Source organism: Syngnathoides biaculeatus, chromosome 2 (genome assembly GCF_019802595.1).
Source record: "Syngnathoides biaculeatus isolate LvHL_M chromosome 2, ASM1980259v1, whole genome shotgun sequence".
Taxonomy (NCBI): Eukaryota; Metazoa; Chordata; class Actinopteri; order Syngnathiformes; family Syngnathidae; genus Syngnathoides; species Syngnathoides biaculeatus.
The window spans coordinates 38,489,038-38,505,639 of NC_084641.1; the positions used below are offsets into that span (position 1 = coordinate 38,489,038).

The 16,602-nt window shown below is 41.7% G+C and overlaps 1 protein-coding gene across 18 annotated transcripts in view; it reads right to left on the reverse strand.

The window, feature by feature from the left end:
- LOC133491812 (muscleblind-like protein 2a) overlaps positions 1-14,915 on the reverse strand; it is a 92,623-nt gene extending 77,708 nt beyond the window's left edge. For 5 of the 18 annotated variants that reach the window (XR_009792491.1, XM_061803555.1, XM_061803511.1 and 2 more), the window contains exon 1: positions 8,218-8,418. Coding sequence is in view for 1 of the 18 variants with exons in the window: in XM_061803520.1 (XP_061659504.1) it covers positions 8,218-8,298 (81 nt within the window). In the remaining 17 variants the exon portion in view is untranslated. Of the gene's footprint in view, positions 1-4,834; positions 5,114-8,217; positions 8,445-14,679 lie in introns of those variants that run through there. The other 13 variants (XM_061803573.1, XM_061803565.1, XM_061803545.1 and 10 more) reach the window with 7 other exon arrangements.
- Between the last annotated feature and the right edge of the window lie 1,687 nt (positions 14,916-16,602).

Genomic DNA, 16,602 nt, shown 5'->3' on the forward strand with positions numbered 1-16,602 from the left:
TTAGTGTACATCTCTGTGTCATCGAAATATGGGAACGAAGGTGTGACCCGTGAAGCAGGACATGGAATGCACGACAGTAGTATACCTTGTGGATTACTAATGCTTACTCAGGCCAGATGGCAAGGGCATTATCTTATTGGCCTACTTAATTGTATGAGAGTCAGCGGAACTGGGGTGTCTCAAGTGAAAGTCATTGGCTTGACCTCCGAATACCTCAAATTAACCCATTCATCTGGTATACAGTCATTGTCACTGGTTGCATTTCCACTTATTGTCATTTTATGGTGAAAAATGACTGTTGTAGAGTAATTTGCATGGTAAGAGGTAAAAGTGGTCAGTGTTAATTAAGGCTGTGAAGACTGGACCACATTTTTAAGAAAAAACTAACTAAAATGCTCCATTATAGCGTGTAATAGAAAATGAAGGCACTTTGTTGCACAGATGTTTTTTTTTTTTTAATGACCTAATGTTCCTAGCAAGACTAACCTCACTTTCAAGCTGACGTCAGGGGTACGTTCACTTGCATAATGCTCCTTTAGAGCTCTCAGAGAGAAAGAAAGCAGGCCCATACTCTGCAGTTCCATGTGGATTTAATACAGTGCTTATGAAATTGTATTTGGCATAAGCCTGTGCTTCTAGAGTTGACTATCAAGTACCATAAGGACAAATGAGTGTGACTTCACAAGGACTAAGCCAACATTCAGAGGAATCATTTTAAAGAATCAGCAGATTGGTGTGCTGCCCATCATAATAGCCTTAGCTCATGAACCAAATGGCCTAGTGGAGGATATGGGCCATGCCATCCTCCTTTGTTCTATGAAATAATCTACCTCATTTCATCAGGCTTAGATTTTAAACACAAAAACAGGCAACATTCGGTAAACGTACCTGTTCATGCAGTGTAGTTCTTCAGACTGCGTTCACACAATGGGTGGGCAGCATATATATATGGCCTTCGATATAATCGTCAAAGTTTCTTTAACAATGTGCAATTTTACATGAGCGTATTCATACGCTACCGAAAAGAAAACAACCAAGCCATCCACCTACAACTTCCAGTAAAAAAAGAATGAGGAAACTTGCAAAACACATTAGGAAAACCATCATGGAGTCATTTAACAAAATTGTAGTAAATGACAAAAACAAGTATCAGTACATATTAGCAAGAAGGAATGCCATGAATTTCATTTTTTTCTGCAGTTTTCTGGCCAAATTTGTAAATTGCAGTGTGTGCTGTAGTGACAAACTTGTTTTAAAATATTTAATTAGGGTTACATTTAGATATATTGTTTTCTGGACATGTTTACGCGCACACACACACACCAGTCACTCACATTTGAAAAATGTACGGGTGTGGTCAGTCATGCTTGCAGATGTAGAGTTACAGGTGTGGTCCCCCAGTCATGCCTGGAGATAAAGTTGCGGGTGTGTTATGGATGGAATCTCAACACCTTAAAATGACTTACTGGATTAATATAACAAAACTGTAAATTCAAAATAAAGTAGACAAATGCATAACTAAAATAGAAACCAAAAATTTCAAACTCAGAAATGATATTTTCCAATTTCAACTGATATTAGTAGAACACGATATAAAATGGTATTTAACATTTACTATCAATAAAAATTCATGATCTGACGAACTTTTCTGAAGAAAAGTTAAATGCACTGGCCTGGCAATGTTTTGAAGATGCTTAAAGTTTAAGTTCAACATAATCAGCGTTAGTGGCAACAAGCTAGCAATTGATTGTAACAAAGATTTCTGTCGACAATCGTGATGTATTGTTATAATCTTGCGTAATTTACGGCGGTATCTATTGTCTTGGCTCGTCCAGAGACAACCCGAAAGGGTAATATGGGTTCTCATTCCCATGAGCTCACCACTTGTGAGAGGGGCCAATGGGGTTGGGTGTATTGTGAGCTGGGCGGTAGCCGAAGCCGGGGACCTTTACGAGCCTATCCCAACTACAGAAAGTGGCTCTAAGGACATGGAATGTCACTTCTCTGACAGATAAGGAGACCAAGCTGGTGTGTGAGGTCGTGAAGGTCTGACCAGATATAGTTTGACTTGCCTTACACACCGCACCAGTCCTCTTGGGAGGGGTTGGACTCTATTCCACTCTGGAGTGGCGCCGAGCAAGTGTGGGTCGACTTATTGCCCCCCGGCACGCCGCCTTTACGTTGGGGTTCACCTTGGTAGATTACAGGGTAGCATCCATCCGCCTTCGGGTGTTCAGAGAACCCACCGTTTTTGGAGTCCTTAGAGGGAGTGCTGGAGAGGTCTACCTCTGGGGACTCTATAGTTCTGCTGGGGGACTTCAATGCTCACGTTGGCAATGACAATGAGCACTGGAAGGACGTGATTGGAAGAACAGCCCCCCCGGAACAGAACCCGAGTGGTGTTCTGCCAATGGACTTCTGTGCTCATCACAGATTGTCCGTAACGAACATCACGTTCAGGTATGAGGGTGTCCACATGTGTACTTGCCACCAGGATATCCTGGATTCCAGTTCAATGATTGACTTTGTGGTCGTGTCATTGGACTTGCAGCCACTGTTTCAGGTGAAAAGAGGGGCGGACCTCTCAACTGACCATCATGTGGTGGTGAGTTTGCTCCCATGGTGGGGGTGAGGGTCAGCTGGGAACGGCTGGCAGATTCCCCTGTCATAAGGAATTTCAACTTCCACCTCCAAAAGAACTTGGCTCATGTTCTGGAAGAAGCGGGGGACTTTAATACAGAGTGGACGATGTTCCGCGCCTCCAATGCTGAGGCAGGCAACCAGAGCTGTGGCCGAAAGGTGGTTGGTGCCTGTCGTGACGGCAACCTCTGAACACGTCACCAACAGTGACGGATGCCGTCAAATCCTATCGTGCTTTTTTGGCCTGTGGGACACCCGAGGCAGCTGATAGGTACCATCTGGCCAGGCCGAATGTGACTCTGGTGTTCGTTGAGGCAAAAATCCGGTTTCCTCTACGTCAGTACATGCACAAAGATTATCATTAATGATTGATGTACAGGCATTTCTTTGAAAAACAAGTACAAACAATAAAAGTAGAAACCTAGGAAAGTAGAAATACAGATAATTAGAATACATGGATAAGAGCAAATTGGTGGTGCGCATTATACACAAGAAATTACAGTACATTCAAAATGTGGTCGTACTAACAGTTTTCAAAGAATTTACTGTTGTTGTACGGTAAACAACTGTAATGAACAATGTTTTTTTTGGGTTTTTTTGTTTTTTTTTTTACAGCTACGCTCCAGTAGTAATGCTGTCAGTGAGTGGTGTAAACATGCTACTAGCAAATACTAGTATTGCTGCAGTCACCGGTGGAAATGGCATGTAGTGTAGTGTCTTATTTGGTGGGCATGGAGATTCGCTCGTCAAACAAAAACTATGCAGAGACGAATTACAATGAGAATCATGAGATCAAAGGAACTCCCTGAAGAGCTCAGACGAAAAAATTGTGGCAAAGCACAGACCTGGCTCTTAAAGTTGCTAAGAGCACAGTGGCCCCCATAAACCTTAGATGGAAGACGTTTGGAATAATCAAAACCCTTCCTAGAGCTGATCGTCCGGCCAAACTGAGCAATCTGGGGAGAAGACCCTTGGGGATAGAGGTTAATAAGAACCCAAAGATTACTGTGGCTGAGCTCCAGAGATGCAGTCAAGAGATAGGGGAAAGTTCTAGAAAGTCAACCATCACCGCAGCCCTCAACTCGTCAGGGGTTTATGGCAGAGCAGAGTAGCCCCAACAGAAGCCACTTCTCAATAAACCCTTCACGGAGTTTGCTATTCCTATTTTTTTTTTTTTTTTTTTTTTTAACCTTGTTGAGTACTTCTTCAATGGTTTGGGTACGCTTAGGTGTCATAAATCGTCATCATTGGTTCCACTTAAAGATTAAATGGTTTACGGTTAAACATTTCAGACGGAGTACTTTTACTGTTCAAAATTCCAATTATCCTCACTATTGCATTTAGCAGCTTTGAGAGAAATATGCTTTTATAAAAAAATGAAATTGCAACGATTTTCATTTGTGCATCTACGTATAATGTTATTAGTTTTACTTTTTTTTTTTGCCTGAAAAATTCTCACAACCTTTCGACCTTAGAGCTCTTTGCTGCACTGCCAGATGTATGGTATCCCTTGACCTTTTAGTATCCACCAAAACATGCCCAGATATCAAGTAGTCTGTAACATTTGAATGACAGGCCCTTTTCACTCAAAAAACTGGATCAGAAAATAATGAGGAAAATGATTGGTAGCCCCTTGCATATTGTTTACTTATTCGCAAAAATAACCTGACTGGCGACCAGTTTATGGAGTAGTCCGCCTTTATCTCAGGCACTCCCGCAACCCTTGTGAGGATAAGCAGCTTCGAATTAGACATGGTCACCTACACATTCTATGATGCTCAATATTTTCAAGGCACAAGGAAGAATGACTTTTTCAGAATTATTACCAGCAGTGATGGCTCTCACTCTCACTCTCACACACACACACACACACACACACACACACACACACACACACACACGTGAAAAATGTGTAGAAATATGTATGTAATGTAATCCATGTGGCAAAAAAAAAAGTTCCTGACATTTGGACTATTGGTAGAGTGAATCCACTAATGTGCTAATACCTCACCTTCCTCAAAGAAGTTGTGGTGCAGAAAGCCCATTACAGCACTGGAAACCACAGTAATGGTCCTAACTGGGAGGTTCTCATTTTAAGCCTCACTCACACAGATAAAACATTCCCTATCTTTCCACCTGAACTGATGTGCAGCACACTGCAGCAAACTCTTGAAAAATGACTGTGCTTTCCCACCTCATTTCAGCGGGTCCCCGAGCTTGGCCGTCTGCGGTCTCCAACACAGGAGTCACTTGGTGTGGCACTGTGCTCCAATGCCAGTGCGGCTGTATGCCTCAGCAATTGGAGTTAACGACCATTTGAACTGTTGTCATTCCTTGCATGCTGCCCAATGCCGCAGTTAGAGGTCCATGCCGACACAGGTTCCCTCTCAATATCTGTTTCACGCTCAGGCACGCTGCAAGCAAGCGAAATGTTGAGGCAGGCAGGCGGACAAGCGGGCAGGCAGCCAGTTGGCTGTGTAAGCAGGAAGCAGAAGAGTGCAGACTTCAACTACTTGTCAGAAACATTACCAGCAATCCCCCACCCTGCCCCTAATACACACACAAACCCTAAAGCCAGCCCTTTCCTGCCCACCCGCATGAGACACAGCCCCACCCTTTCAAAGCTCCAGCCAATGAGAGAAGACCAGCTATGAATCAATGCTGTCTGTGCCTCCCTATTGGAAGAGAGTAGGCAAAGGAGTGCAAACTGTGCTTACAGTAACATCCTATGAATGGTAACTTGTTGAGGTATTTTCCCAATTTCGTGCACTGCCAAGCTAGACGCTGTCATTCCTGTCAGCCAAAGCCATGTAATATTTAACTAATGTGTAGAAACTCTACATGCATCTCTCAATGCACCACCATGAAGTCCATAAGGATGATCCTCTTACGTCCTTGCCTGTGTTCTATTGATATGTCACACCATCCCCCCAGGAAACAAGAGCACTGCACCTCCTCCCCTCATCATCCACACAGATACTCCAATCATTCACATCTCTCTTCCTCTGGTCCTCTTTGCTCTCATTCGCACAGAATTTAAATCATGAACCCGAGTTTTCTAGACTGGACAATCATGGTACATTGAATTTCTGTGACTGATGGCAGGTCGGTCAACCCAGTCCACCCCACCACTTGCCATCCAACTGATGGCATGCCAGTGAAGCCGGGGTGTCACAGAACTGATGAGTCAGAAATCCAGATTCAATCAAACAGCTGTACTGTCAGTCTGAGTCTCATACAGTCTAAAACAAAGGCTGCGAATGACATGGCAGCCTGGAGTTTTCATTGATATTGGTGGGCTAAACGTGTTTTACAATGTTGGGTTGTGAAACCCTAATTAACAAGGTGGCAGTGATCTTTCCCTGGAAAGTGATTCATTAAGTTGTTTTATGAAATAAAGTAATGGGGAGATTTAAAGCACTTGTGAAATCTTACTGCTCGATGCTGCCATCATTGGAAAGCAAAACAGTCTTATGATCTTTCTACCATATGAGTGACCTTTCTAAGACTTCTGGTATTAGTGCTGTCTCAGCTTTCGAGCTCATAGTATCACAAATGGATATTTGTACTCACAGAGACCATTGCACCAGTTCTGTATTGTCACATCTTCCATGAAAATATCATTATCGTTAAGTAGTATGTACCATCACTCATTCCAAAAGACTGATTTACTATACAGTACATTTGCGAGTGGAAAACTGGGCAAAAATGTGAGGGTCCCCACTAACAGATGTGACAGCTGAGCTACTATATGGATACGACCAGGATGCAAAACATAACATCTTTGAAATGCTTGAAACACAGCACACACACATCTTGTTTCAGGAATGCAATTTGGTAACTTTTGACTCATGTAATGTCAAAAGGAGGAGGAGGAGTCATATCACCTAGGACAAAATCATTTTCAGCTTTGCATTTCCTCCACTGTGACAATTTGTGCCAGAGAACATGCCTTTAAATTTTCTAAGTCCTCCATGTTTCATTTGCAGGGCATTGAACTGATTGCAACTGGAGTGTTCTGGTTCTCTTAAGACATTTCACACCTAACCAGGCTATAACTGTCTTAACGAAGTGTTGTTGCATGAACTGATGAAGTCTTCTCAGGTAAGAGGCGAAATGTTCACAATCAGAACAGTTCAGTTGTGACATTTTCAATACCCTGAGAATGGTACTACAAATGTTTTTCTACGTGTCCAAAATTGCACTAACAGGCATCGTGGCAGAAAGATCCAATTGCCATGGATTCGTGAATTATAAATAATTACACATTGCTGTTATGTGATTGCTGGCTTCCCTAAAATGATCAGAGAGATTTAACTGTTTGCTGAAATGCAGTAATATTTGTTTGCTTCACCCCTTAACCATCCATCCTTCTATCACTTCAAACTTGAGGTGCCCACCCTAATGTTCCATGGTGGAAAGCATTAGCGCTATGCCTCGTGAGAAACCTTATTTTGAACATGGCAGTTTCCACTATGTTTACACCCGTTGCCAACAGCACATGCAATCTATCAAGTAGATACATCAAGTGAGTGAACATTTCAGAGCATAGTAAAAGGCTGAATTTTTTTTAGATTTTGTTCAGTTGGTGATTCCTAAATAATGGGGAATAACAATTGCAGCTTATGTCATGTTATTTCCCTGACAAATCTGCAGGCTGCCTATCTCTTAAATAGATTTTTCCAGCAGGAAACCAAACCATAGAAAACAAAAGCCTGGCAGACAAACAAGCTGAGCCGCGTCCTTCCCTTATATTATCCCCTCCCCTCTTGTCATCCCTGTCCTGTTTGACCCCAAGCCTGCCTGGCTCACTTGGAAATAATTAAATGTCAAAATTCTAGGACCTGAATCAGTTTGATTTCTGAATAAAAGTGTGAGAATGTTGCTTGGATAAAGTGTAGAAACAAACAAATGGCTGTCTACTTATGACAAAGAAAAGCAAACTTAGAAATAGACCACTAAACACAGATCAATGAAAAGGCAGCTGTTTTTTTTCTATTATTAGCGGTAATCAAACATCAAGCGGCATTGGATTGTTTATTACCGCTCAAAATCCATTCCATCATGCAATCAATCTGAACCGACTGTATACTTCACTGGGTTGTGAAAGTGCTTCATGGATATGAGTTTATAGGCACGCAGCCCACAACATAGGGTCCATGCCTTGGTCATGTAAGTAGGTTTTGATTTTATGTGAAATGAATCCTCTTCAAAATCCTCCTTAATAGTTAAGCGTTCAGGTTAATTCATTAATAGTTGCGCGCCTATAAACTCATATCCATGAAGCTCTTTCACATGTATTGTTAGTAGCAATTAAATATGTTCAGGAAGGTGCTATTACATTTGCATTTGCAACAGTACGTCAAAATAAGCATGTTGTTCATTGTGAACTTGATGCTTGATATCGACGATGAGTTTATACTGTAGAGTTCGGCGAAAGTAAATAAGAATGCAGAGGGACTTTCACTTGTTCGAAGACATCTTATCGGCGCCAAGCGGACGGTACGTACGTGAACGTAGGCATTGAGGGCAAGACCAAAAGCAGCTAATGGCTAAGCTAACTTCCTTCCCGCTTACCTGATGGCGAACCTGCCACATCCAGCTGCGGGTGGCAGCGTTACTCAGTGGGTCAGTTGGAGGTGAATCCCCAAATGGCATCAAGCAAAGACGACCATTCTGCGACCTCCCGCTAGCTTGCGGCACGTAACTTATTTAAATGTTCCAAATGTGTTTTAGTAGGTGGTAGACGTGATAGTCGCTAGCTTGCTGATACTTTTAAGGTTCAGGAGGAAGCAACAAGCGATTTTGACAGTACATGGACGAGTGTACATGTGTCGTGCTCGGGAGGGGGACATTCCACCCGTCAAAATTGTATGAACACATTTGCGAGAGAAAATAAGCACATATTACGATAATTTTGGTCTATTATATATATATTGACGTAGTAATTTTACACATGTCATTCATTCGTGCGACAATAAAAAATTGGGACAAAGGCGAGATACAACACTACCCCCTAGTATACATATGGATCAGTCCAGCAGAAGCAAGTGGAAAGGGAGGGGGGTGCTTGTTGCCTAGGAAACAACATTGAATCTCCCTGAGGGTAGAGATGTGACCACTGATTTCCGAATAAGTCATTGTCTATTAAATGAAATGAACGGAATATATTGAATTTATGGCGCAAAATACTGTAAAAAGACATTGACCTTTAATGCACAATAACTTGCTGTAGGACAAAGTTGAGCCCTATTAATAATAATTCTATTGATTAATCGATCCATCCATCCATCCATCCATCCATTTTCTTAACCGCTTATTCTCACAAGGGTCGCGGGAGTGCTGGAGCCTATCCCAGCTGGCATCAGGCAGTAGGGAGCGTACCCTGAACTTATTGCCAGCCAATCGCAGGGTACATGGAGACAGACAACAGTCGCACTCACAATCACATGTAGAGGCAATTTCCCGTCTCCAATTAATGGTTGTCTTTGGGATCTGGGTGGAAACCTGAATGCCCAGACAAAACCCACGCAGGCACTAGGAGAACATGCAAACTCAACACAGGCAGGGCTGGGATTGAAAGTTGCTTCTCAGAACGGTGAGGCCAATGCTTTACAGCTGTGCCACCGTGCCATAATAATTCTACCTTCCAAAAATTATTTTTTAATGTCCTAGTATGGTGTTCAGGGCGACGCAGTCGCTGATGGATTTCAGATGTTTTTTTTTAGCATGAGTGGTAACAGAATACACACTCATTTCAGGGCTCCTATCTGGTACAACTCACACCAAGTCACTCCACATATGGACTGACTCACTTGAGTCAGCGGTGAAGCTGAAATGTCTCTTTGCTCTATCATTTGCCAACGTCACAACCGCCAATCACCACGCAACCCCACAGAGTTACAGATATTACATTTCTTAAGTCATTACATGGTCACAACTACTGTACATCCTCACAATACAATTGACAAACTCGAACAGTATCATGATTAATTATTATCACAGTAGTATATTTATGCTAAATTTTTAGGAATGTCCTAATTAAACTTCTTTTCTTTTCCCGGGTAATGCTGTTCAGGGTCGCCACAGCACGTCAACTTTTTCTATCTAAGCCGATCGCCTGCATCTTCCTCTCTAACACCCACTGTCATCATGTCTTTCCTCACAACATTCATCAACCTTCTCTTTGGTCTTCCTCTTGCTCTTTTGCCTGGGAGCTCCATCCTCAGCACCCTTCTACCAATATACTCACTCTCTCGCCTCTGGACATATCCAAACCATCGAAGTCTGCTCTCTCAAAGCTTGCTTCCAGAAAATCCAACTTTGGCTGTCCCTCTAATGAGGTCCTTTCTAATCCTATCCAACCAGTTTGTAATATGTACCCATTATGTAGCTAACAATAAAATTATTACACCCCTCACTGTTGCAGTACAGTATTGACAACTATCACCACAATAACAACCATGTTGTTGAATAAATGCGTCTGAGATTCTAAATTAATTATAGTATTGTTGAGAATGATCTGATCCAGACTATGTAGGTGTTTCTGTGCAAGATAAAGTAAAAGATAGAGCAAACTATACTATATATATATGACAGTAAATTCGGTTTTATATATATATAGTTTATTCTGGTGCTTAAAATTCTGTTGTGTTAATTAACTGATTTGACGAGCCTTTCCTATGAGCGCATACTGTGCCTGAGTGTACATTATGTTCAAAATACATCTGGAATGAATACAGACACAAATTTAGACCCATTGACTGTTGTCGTTGCCGTATGTTTCCCTTTGAGTGCATGAACAATGCACGAAGCAGATGTACGCTGCTCTTTCAGGGTCAAGGCAGAATGCCATCAGAAGGAGATATCACAATTTGTCTGGACAATGACGGGAGGACGTGTCAGGGATAAATACATTATTGCTTAAGTACTCTGGAGAATTTGACAAACAGGAATTCAGGTTCAATTGATTCGTGAATTTTGAAATGCAGACAGAGTGAGCCAGTGTGGTTGATATAAACCTGACAAATGTATGGGAAAACACAGAACTAAAACTGTGCAGCACTTATAGGAAGAGCTGCCTGGCCAAGGCCAGATGTATTGAGCTTAATACACGGGGAATTTGTTCAGCGGAACATCACCATACCTGGCATACTTTTAAAATTGTCTGTACACACATACATTTGTAAACAACTACAGAAGCAAACCTGGTGGCTTCCACCGTAGTTGTTGCACGGCTTGAAGACATTTTCTTTCTGTTTTCTTCTTCTTTTTTTTCTACTTCAATACAAAGCAAAAGTATTAGATTACTAAAGCAAGCATTTATGTCACCCCCATTGGCTTTCCACTTCTCACTCTGATCTCAGAAGCATAGTTATTTAACAATATGATAAACTGGACCTCGCCCCTGTAATTTGGTATTATGTTTACAGAAAAAATATATAATTAAAAGGACTCGTTAAATGGCAGATGATGAAAACATAAAAAAAGCCCTTTTTGTTGTCTTCGGTAGCATCAACAGTGAAAAGACTCCTAATAGATGTTCATATTAAATGTATTCTTTTACCAGGCTTTCGGGCTACATATGTGCCTGAGGCAATTGTGTGCACTGAGTGGACCTTGTAAATACAAAAATTAAATAATTAAGACAACTTAAAAAATCAAATGAAAGCATAATTTCTGATGTCTCGACTGTGGTCTGTGAAGAGTAGGACTGTTTTTGTGAGTTGTTATTTAGCAAAGAGGAAAACATCAGAGGAACATTTAAGATGAAAGCCCAAGAGGACGTTTAAAACACACCCAAATGGCTTTACTACCAAGTTCTCTTTATGTATTTTTTGCTCGAGAAACTAGTAGTTATTTCCAAAAATATCAGTTTTGGAGCAAAATCCCAAACTGATATGCCGCCATGTCTTGGCATAACATCAGCAACGAAACAAGAGACCAAATTCGCTGCCTAGCTAGTGTAGACAAAGGAAAGTACTTCACTATAAAGTGGCTATATTTACCCATATTTTATATTCATTGCTGCTGGGCAGGAAATCCCCACCTACAAATTGACAGGTTTTCACAAAATAAATAAAAACCAATGACCTTAGATTGCTTTCATATACCATCACACACATACTTCAGCACCATACTGCCTCAAAATTATGTTCTACGGCTACATTTATATTCTAGATGATAGATTATTTATTACCGTAACAATTAAAATGCTCTGAACATGGCACCAACCTCCCATGCATGTCAATGTCTGCCAATGTCACATGACACGCCACCATACAAAAAGACTTTAACTTCACAAAAGCAAACACCTGTGTGATGTCACCTTTCCAATTTTTGTTTCAAATGTGATTGATGCAATCAAAACAATGAGCTGGAAAAAAAAACATTTATAAATGATGAAATCAATCTCCTATCATTTGTCTTCTGCAACAAAAGCATTACAGCAATTAATTCTAACAAGCCCACTCAAATGTAAACTCAGTAACCTCACTATTTTCACTAGCTAGTGCCTAAAAAAAACCCACCCAGACTCCCAATATAGGAGACAATTAGACTGTGGAACACATGGTAGGTAGCCTGATAAAGAAATGTAGAAATTCATATCAGATGTTACTGTGAGCCAGTAAAAAGTTAAAAAGGACTAGTCTTTTTTTTTTTTAGGGGTGGGGTGTAACTTTTCGCCACAAGGCAGAACTATGAAACAAGTGTCAATGTACACAGTAGTAGAGATGTCTTGTAGGCTTGATATTGGAAATGCGCTACTCCAGACCGTTGTTTGAAAGTGCTTTTTGGTTATATGGAGTGCCACGTTGGAGTGCTGGAGTGTACTCTGGCCACTCAAAGTAGAAAGACAGAGCAGTAGGTAGGGGGATCTTAGATTTGAACCACCTCATACCAAGTCAAGTTACAGAGCTGTTATTGTTCGTAAATTCTGTTGGAGGACGCTTTTTTCCTCGCCGCATGTTCGTTTAATTCCGGGTAGTGAGAATGTTGGTTATCCAAATACAGGCTGGAGATGATGAACAGTTTCTTCGAAGCTTTTACTTACAGAATATTCTGGGCACAAATGAGTGACAGACAATGGCTGTAGCAGATCAGAAGTGCAAAGATACAGAGGACTTAAAGCATTCCCCTACTATTCATCAGCGTCCGCATTACATAGGTATAAAGGAAAATAAAGAGCATCATCACAAATAAAGAACATCACAAAGAGAACCGCATCATAAAATAAGAGCATCACAAACTATCTTCATCATAATGATTAAGCTGGTAATAACTAGCACATTCCTATGCCCTGGTCTCTCCAGTAAGGTTAACTGATGATTTGGCATGTGTGAGCAATGTGAGGAAAAGATACGCATCAATAATAAAAGATATACATCGATAATACACTTCAATTCAAAGAGAAAAACGAAACAAAACTCTCAAGGTGTCACGTCCCATCGGAACGAGAGGTCGGACCCAAATGCAGGAACTCGGAAGACGCAAGGTAGTTCAAGGAGAGACACGTTTATTGTATGCAGAGGTCGGGGATCGAGCAGGCAGTCCGGTGGAGCAGCGGTTGTTGGGGCGTCGGGCGAAGAGAGCAGATGAGTGGGAAACAATCAACGCAGGCAGAAGTGTCAAGGAGTCAGGCTTACAGGGTTGTCGGAGAACGGACGGAGGTCGGTACACACAGGTTCAGTCAGGAATACGAGAGTGCTGGAACGGGACATGAACCTCAACGAACTGGCGGAGGACCAGTCGTCACCGGGTCCTATATATACGGGGTATGATCAGGCCGCATGAGGCACAGGTGTGTGCCTCCCAATCAGCACAGCCGCACAGCTCGTGCTGAAGCGGCAGGATCATGACACAAGGTAGAGTATTAGGGCATTGCATACTTCTTTCGGCTTGTCCCATTAGGGGTCGCCACAGCGTGTCATCTCAGATGAACGCTCATATTTGTTTGGCACAGTTTTTACGCCGGATGCCCTTCCTGACGCAACCCCTCTCACAGGTTGAATCTCCCAAATCCATCTGTTGCCTCAAGTGAGTTTGTGTGTGTGTGACCGAGTAGACATGAGTTGTATCTTACAGCAGCTCTTCTACGAATGTGCATTCTGGTTAAGGTTCATGGCAATAAAGCAACTGAAGTGCATCACACATTGTCCCGTCCTTGACCACATACGAAGGCATTACAGTACACACCACAATGCGTTAGTGACCAGTCAGAAGCAGTTTGCCCCCACAAACAGCAAACAAAAACTCACACAAGGAAATATATTGACATGCTCGGACGGAAAGAGCCCAGGCTGAGTCTCAAAGTGGCACAAAGCTACACCACCACACATAGTGGGCAAGGCTTTTATGTCAAGGATAATATTGATCTTGGACATCGCCAATTGAGAGTGTATACCTGATTATGAAAGCTTTTAACCCAAATGCTTATTGCAGCAAAGGCGTAATGGAAAGAGCTTACTGCTGAGTCAAAAGCTCAATCAACTGTGTATATGTTTGTGTGCGTGCATGTGTGTTTGTGTGTGTGTGCGTGTGAGGAAGAGAGCAAGAGAGATTGTGCTTTCACGCTTGCTATCAATTTGATGGACTGTTGGGTGATCACCTGAGCATTTCGCTTTCTGTGTCTGTGACTGCAGTAAGAAGCTACGTATTTAAATCTGTGAAAATGCGCTTGTTAAATCAGCAGACTTTCATGTTTGCAAATTGTGGTGGGCCAGTTTAGGCCAGTGTATACACAACACATTTTTTTTCCATTTTGAGGCAGAATACAATCCATCATAAAACATCTGTAGCAGCTTCTTTGTTACTTGATATGGTGTTTTTTAAAAGAATCTTTTAAACTGGTCAAATGTCTTGTACTGTCAGTACTTGTATTATAACATGACTGGAGTCTTTGCTGTACATACTTCTTGGATTAATTTCACAAATGCAAGCTCATTATTGACTTTCATCGTTAGTAAAAAAATTGTGGCTAAATTCAGTCTTTCAAAGATACACACAGTTTTGTCAATGTCTCGAGAAAGGGTGTATTACCATGACAACGTGGCTCCTGGCACATCAAGGTTGCTCTGTTGTGTTCAACAACAAAAAGAACCAAACAGTGATGATTGCTCTCAGCTGGGATTCTTGGCTATAAATATCCCATTTTGTTTTTTCACTGAACTTCATTTGACTTCCTTCGTGAAATTGCTTGACAAAAAAAAAAAAAAAAAATCCATGTGCCTTTATCAGCTCTTCTACCACAGTGCAAAGTGCTTCCAAATACGGTATAGGAATATTTATTATTCATGGGTTTCGTGCTGATGCAAGGCCAACAGCTCAGCTTAGACTCCTTGATGTCTGAACTGTCCAGCATCAGCATCGAAAACCTTGCTGTGATCCCAACTTGGCAGTCGCTCAGCCCCAAGGATTGATACTTCTTTGTAATATTCTATAATGCACTAACGATCTGAGGGAAGTCAGCTCTCTATCCTTTCTTTCACGCACATGCAAGTAAATTGTAAAAATAGCAAGTTGGCAGTTGTAATGAAGGATTTTGTATGTTGTCAAGCTCTCACATTGTCAATGTTTTTATGAATGAGAATATTACATTTGAAGATGTGATAAACAGTGGAGAAACAACATTCTCTATCTCAGCCACCCATCGTCTTGAAAAATTGATGTCTCTACTGCATGGTCGCTCGGTGCCACTGCAGTTTGGAAGGCCACTTGTTGCCCAAGATTTTGTGTTTTTCTCAGGCCTCAGTTTCACCCACATTCTGCTTAATTATTTTATAACCATTATGATGACACTGCACAAGCACTCGCAGATCTTGCTCTAATTTTCCGAAACATAATCCTTGACTAACACATCACGAAATTGAACATAAATCAAATCGTATTAGACATTCCGGTCCTCAGAACTGTGAGTTTAACCAGTTGCAAAACTGTGCCGCCACTGCAAGGTACGTCCCTACTTTGACTCTGACTTGAGTGCAATATTTGGCTCCCTTACCCACTTTTGTGCGGCACATTGGGGGTACCAATGGATGGTTGGCAGAACAATTAAATGTTGTTCCACAAGATGTCAGGCCAACCTGTTGCCATTTATTTAAGAACCTTGTGCAACGGGCCCAGATTTCCCTGAAGTACATTTGTAAGTAAATAGATACAAACTTATCATCACTTTAGTAGATTTACTTGTGTAACATTTTTGTTTTAACTGGTATGCCCCGAGTTTTTTGTTCAATACAATCAATGTGCCATGACGCAATGAACGTTGGCACACACAGAGTGCGAGCTCCTTTTTCAGATTTTCCCTGTGCTTGAAAATGAATTGAACATTGCACATTTTGACTCTCATCATTTATTTTTAAGTGGCCATTCTACCATACATCAGTCAGAACCCACTTCAGTAGCTGCGATTATTATATTACAGTAACCATGGTGATTTATTTGCTGCATGATTTCCAGTGTAAATGTGTTTATGGAGCAGAGTGTGGGTAGTCGATCAGTGTGCGTGCACGTGTTTGTGTACGACAAAGTATGCTGGTGCCTAATTCCATTAGTACTTTTGTGCAAAAAAACAGACATTACAAAGCTGCAGTAAAGTCACTGCCGTACAAAGGCACATGAATGCATGCGCAGACAATTATATATTGTATGCATCACAATTTCATTTTACATCAATACTACACAGCCAGTGAGACAGTAGCGCAGCTGGAAAGCATTGGCCTCACAGTTCTGAGGTCGCGGGTTCAATCCCAGACCCACCTGTCTGGAGTTTGCATGTTCTCCCCACGCTTGCATGGGTTTCCTCCGGGTACTCCGGTTTCCTCCCACATCCCAAAAACATGCAACATAAATTGGACACTCTAAATTGCCCCAAGGTGTGATTGTGAGTGCGGTTGTTTGTCTTGATGTGCCCTGCAATTGGCTGGCAACCAGTTCAGGGTGTACCCCACCTCCTGCCCGTTG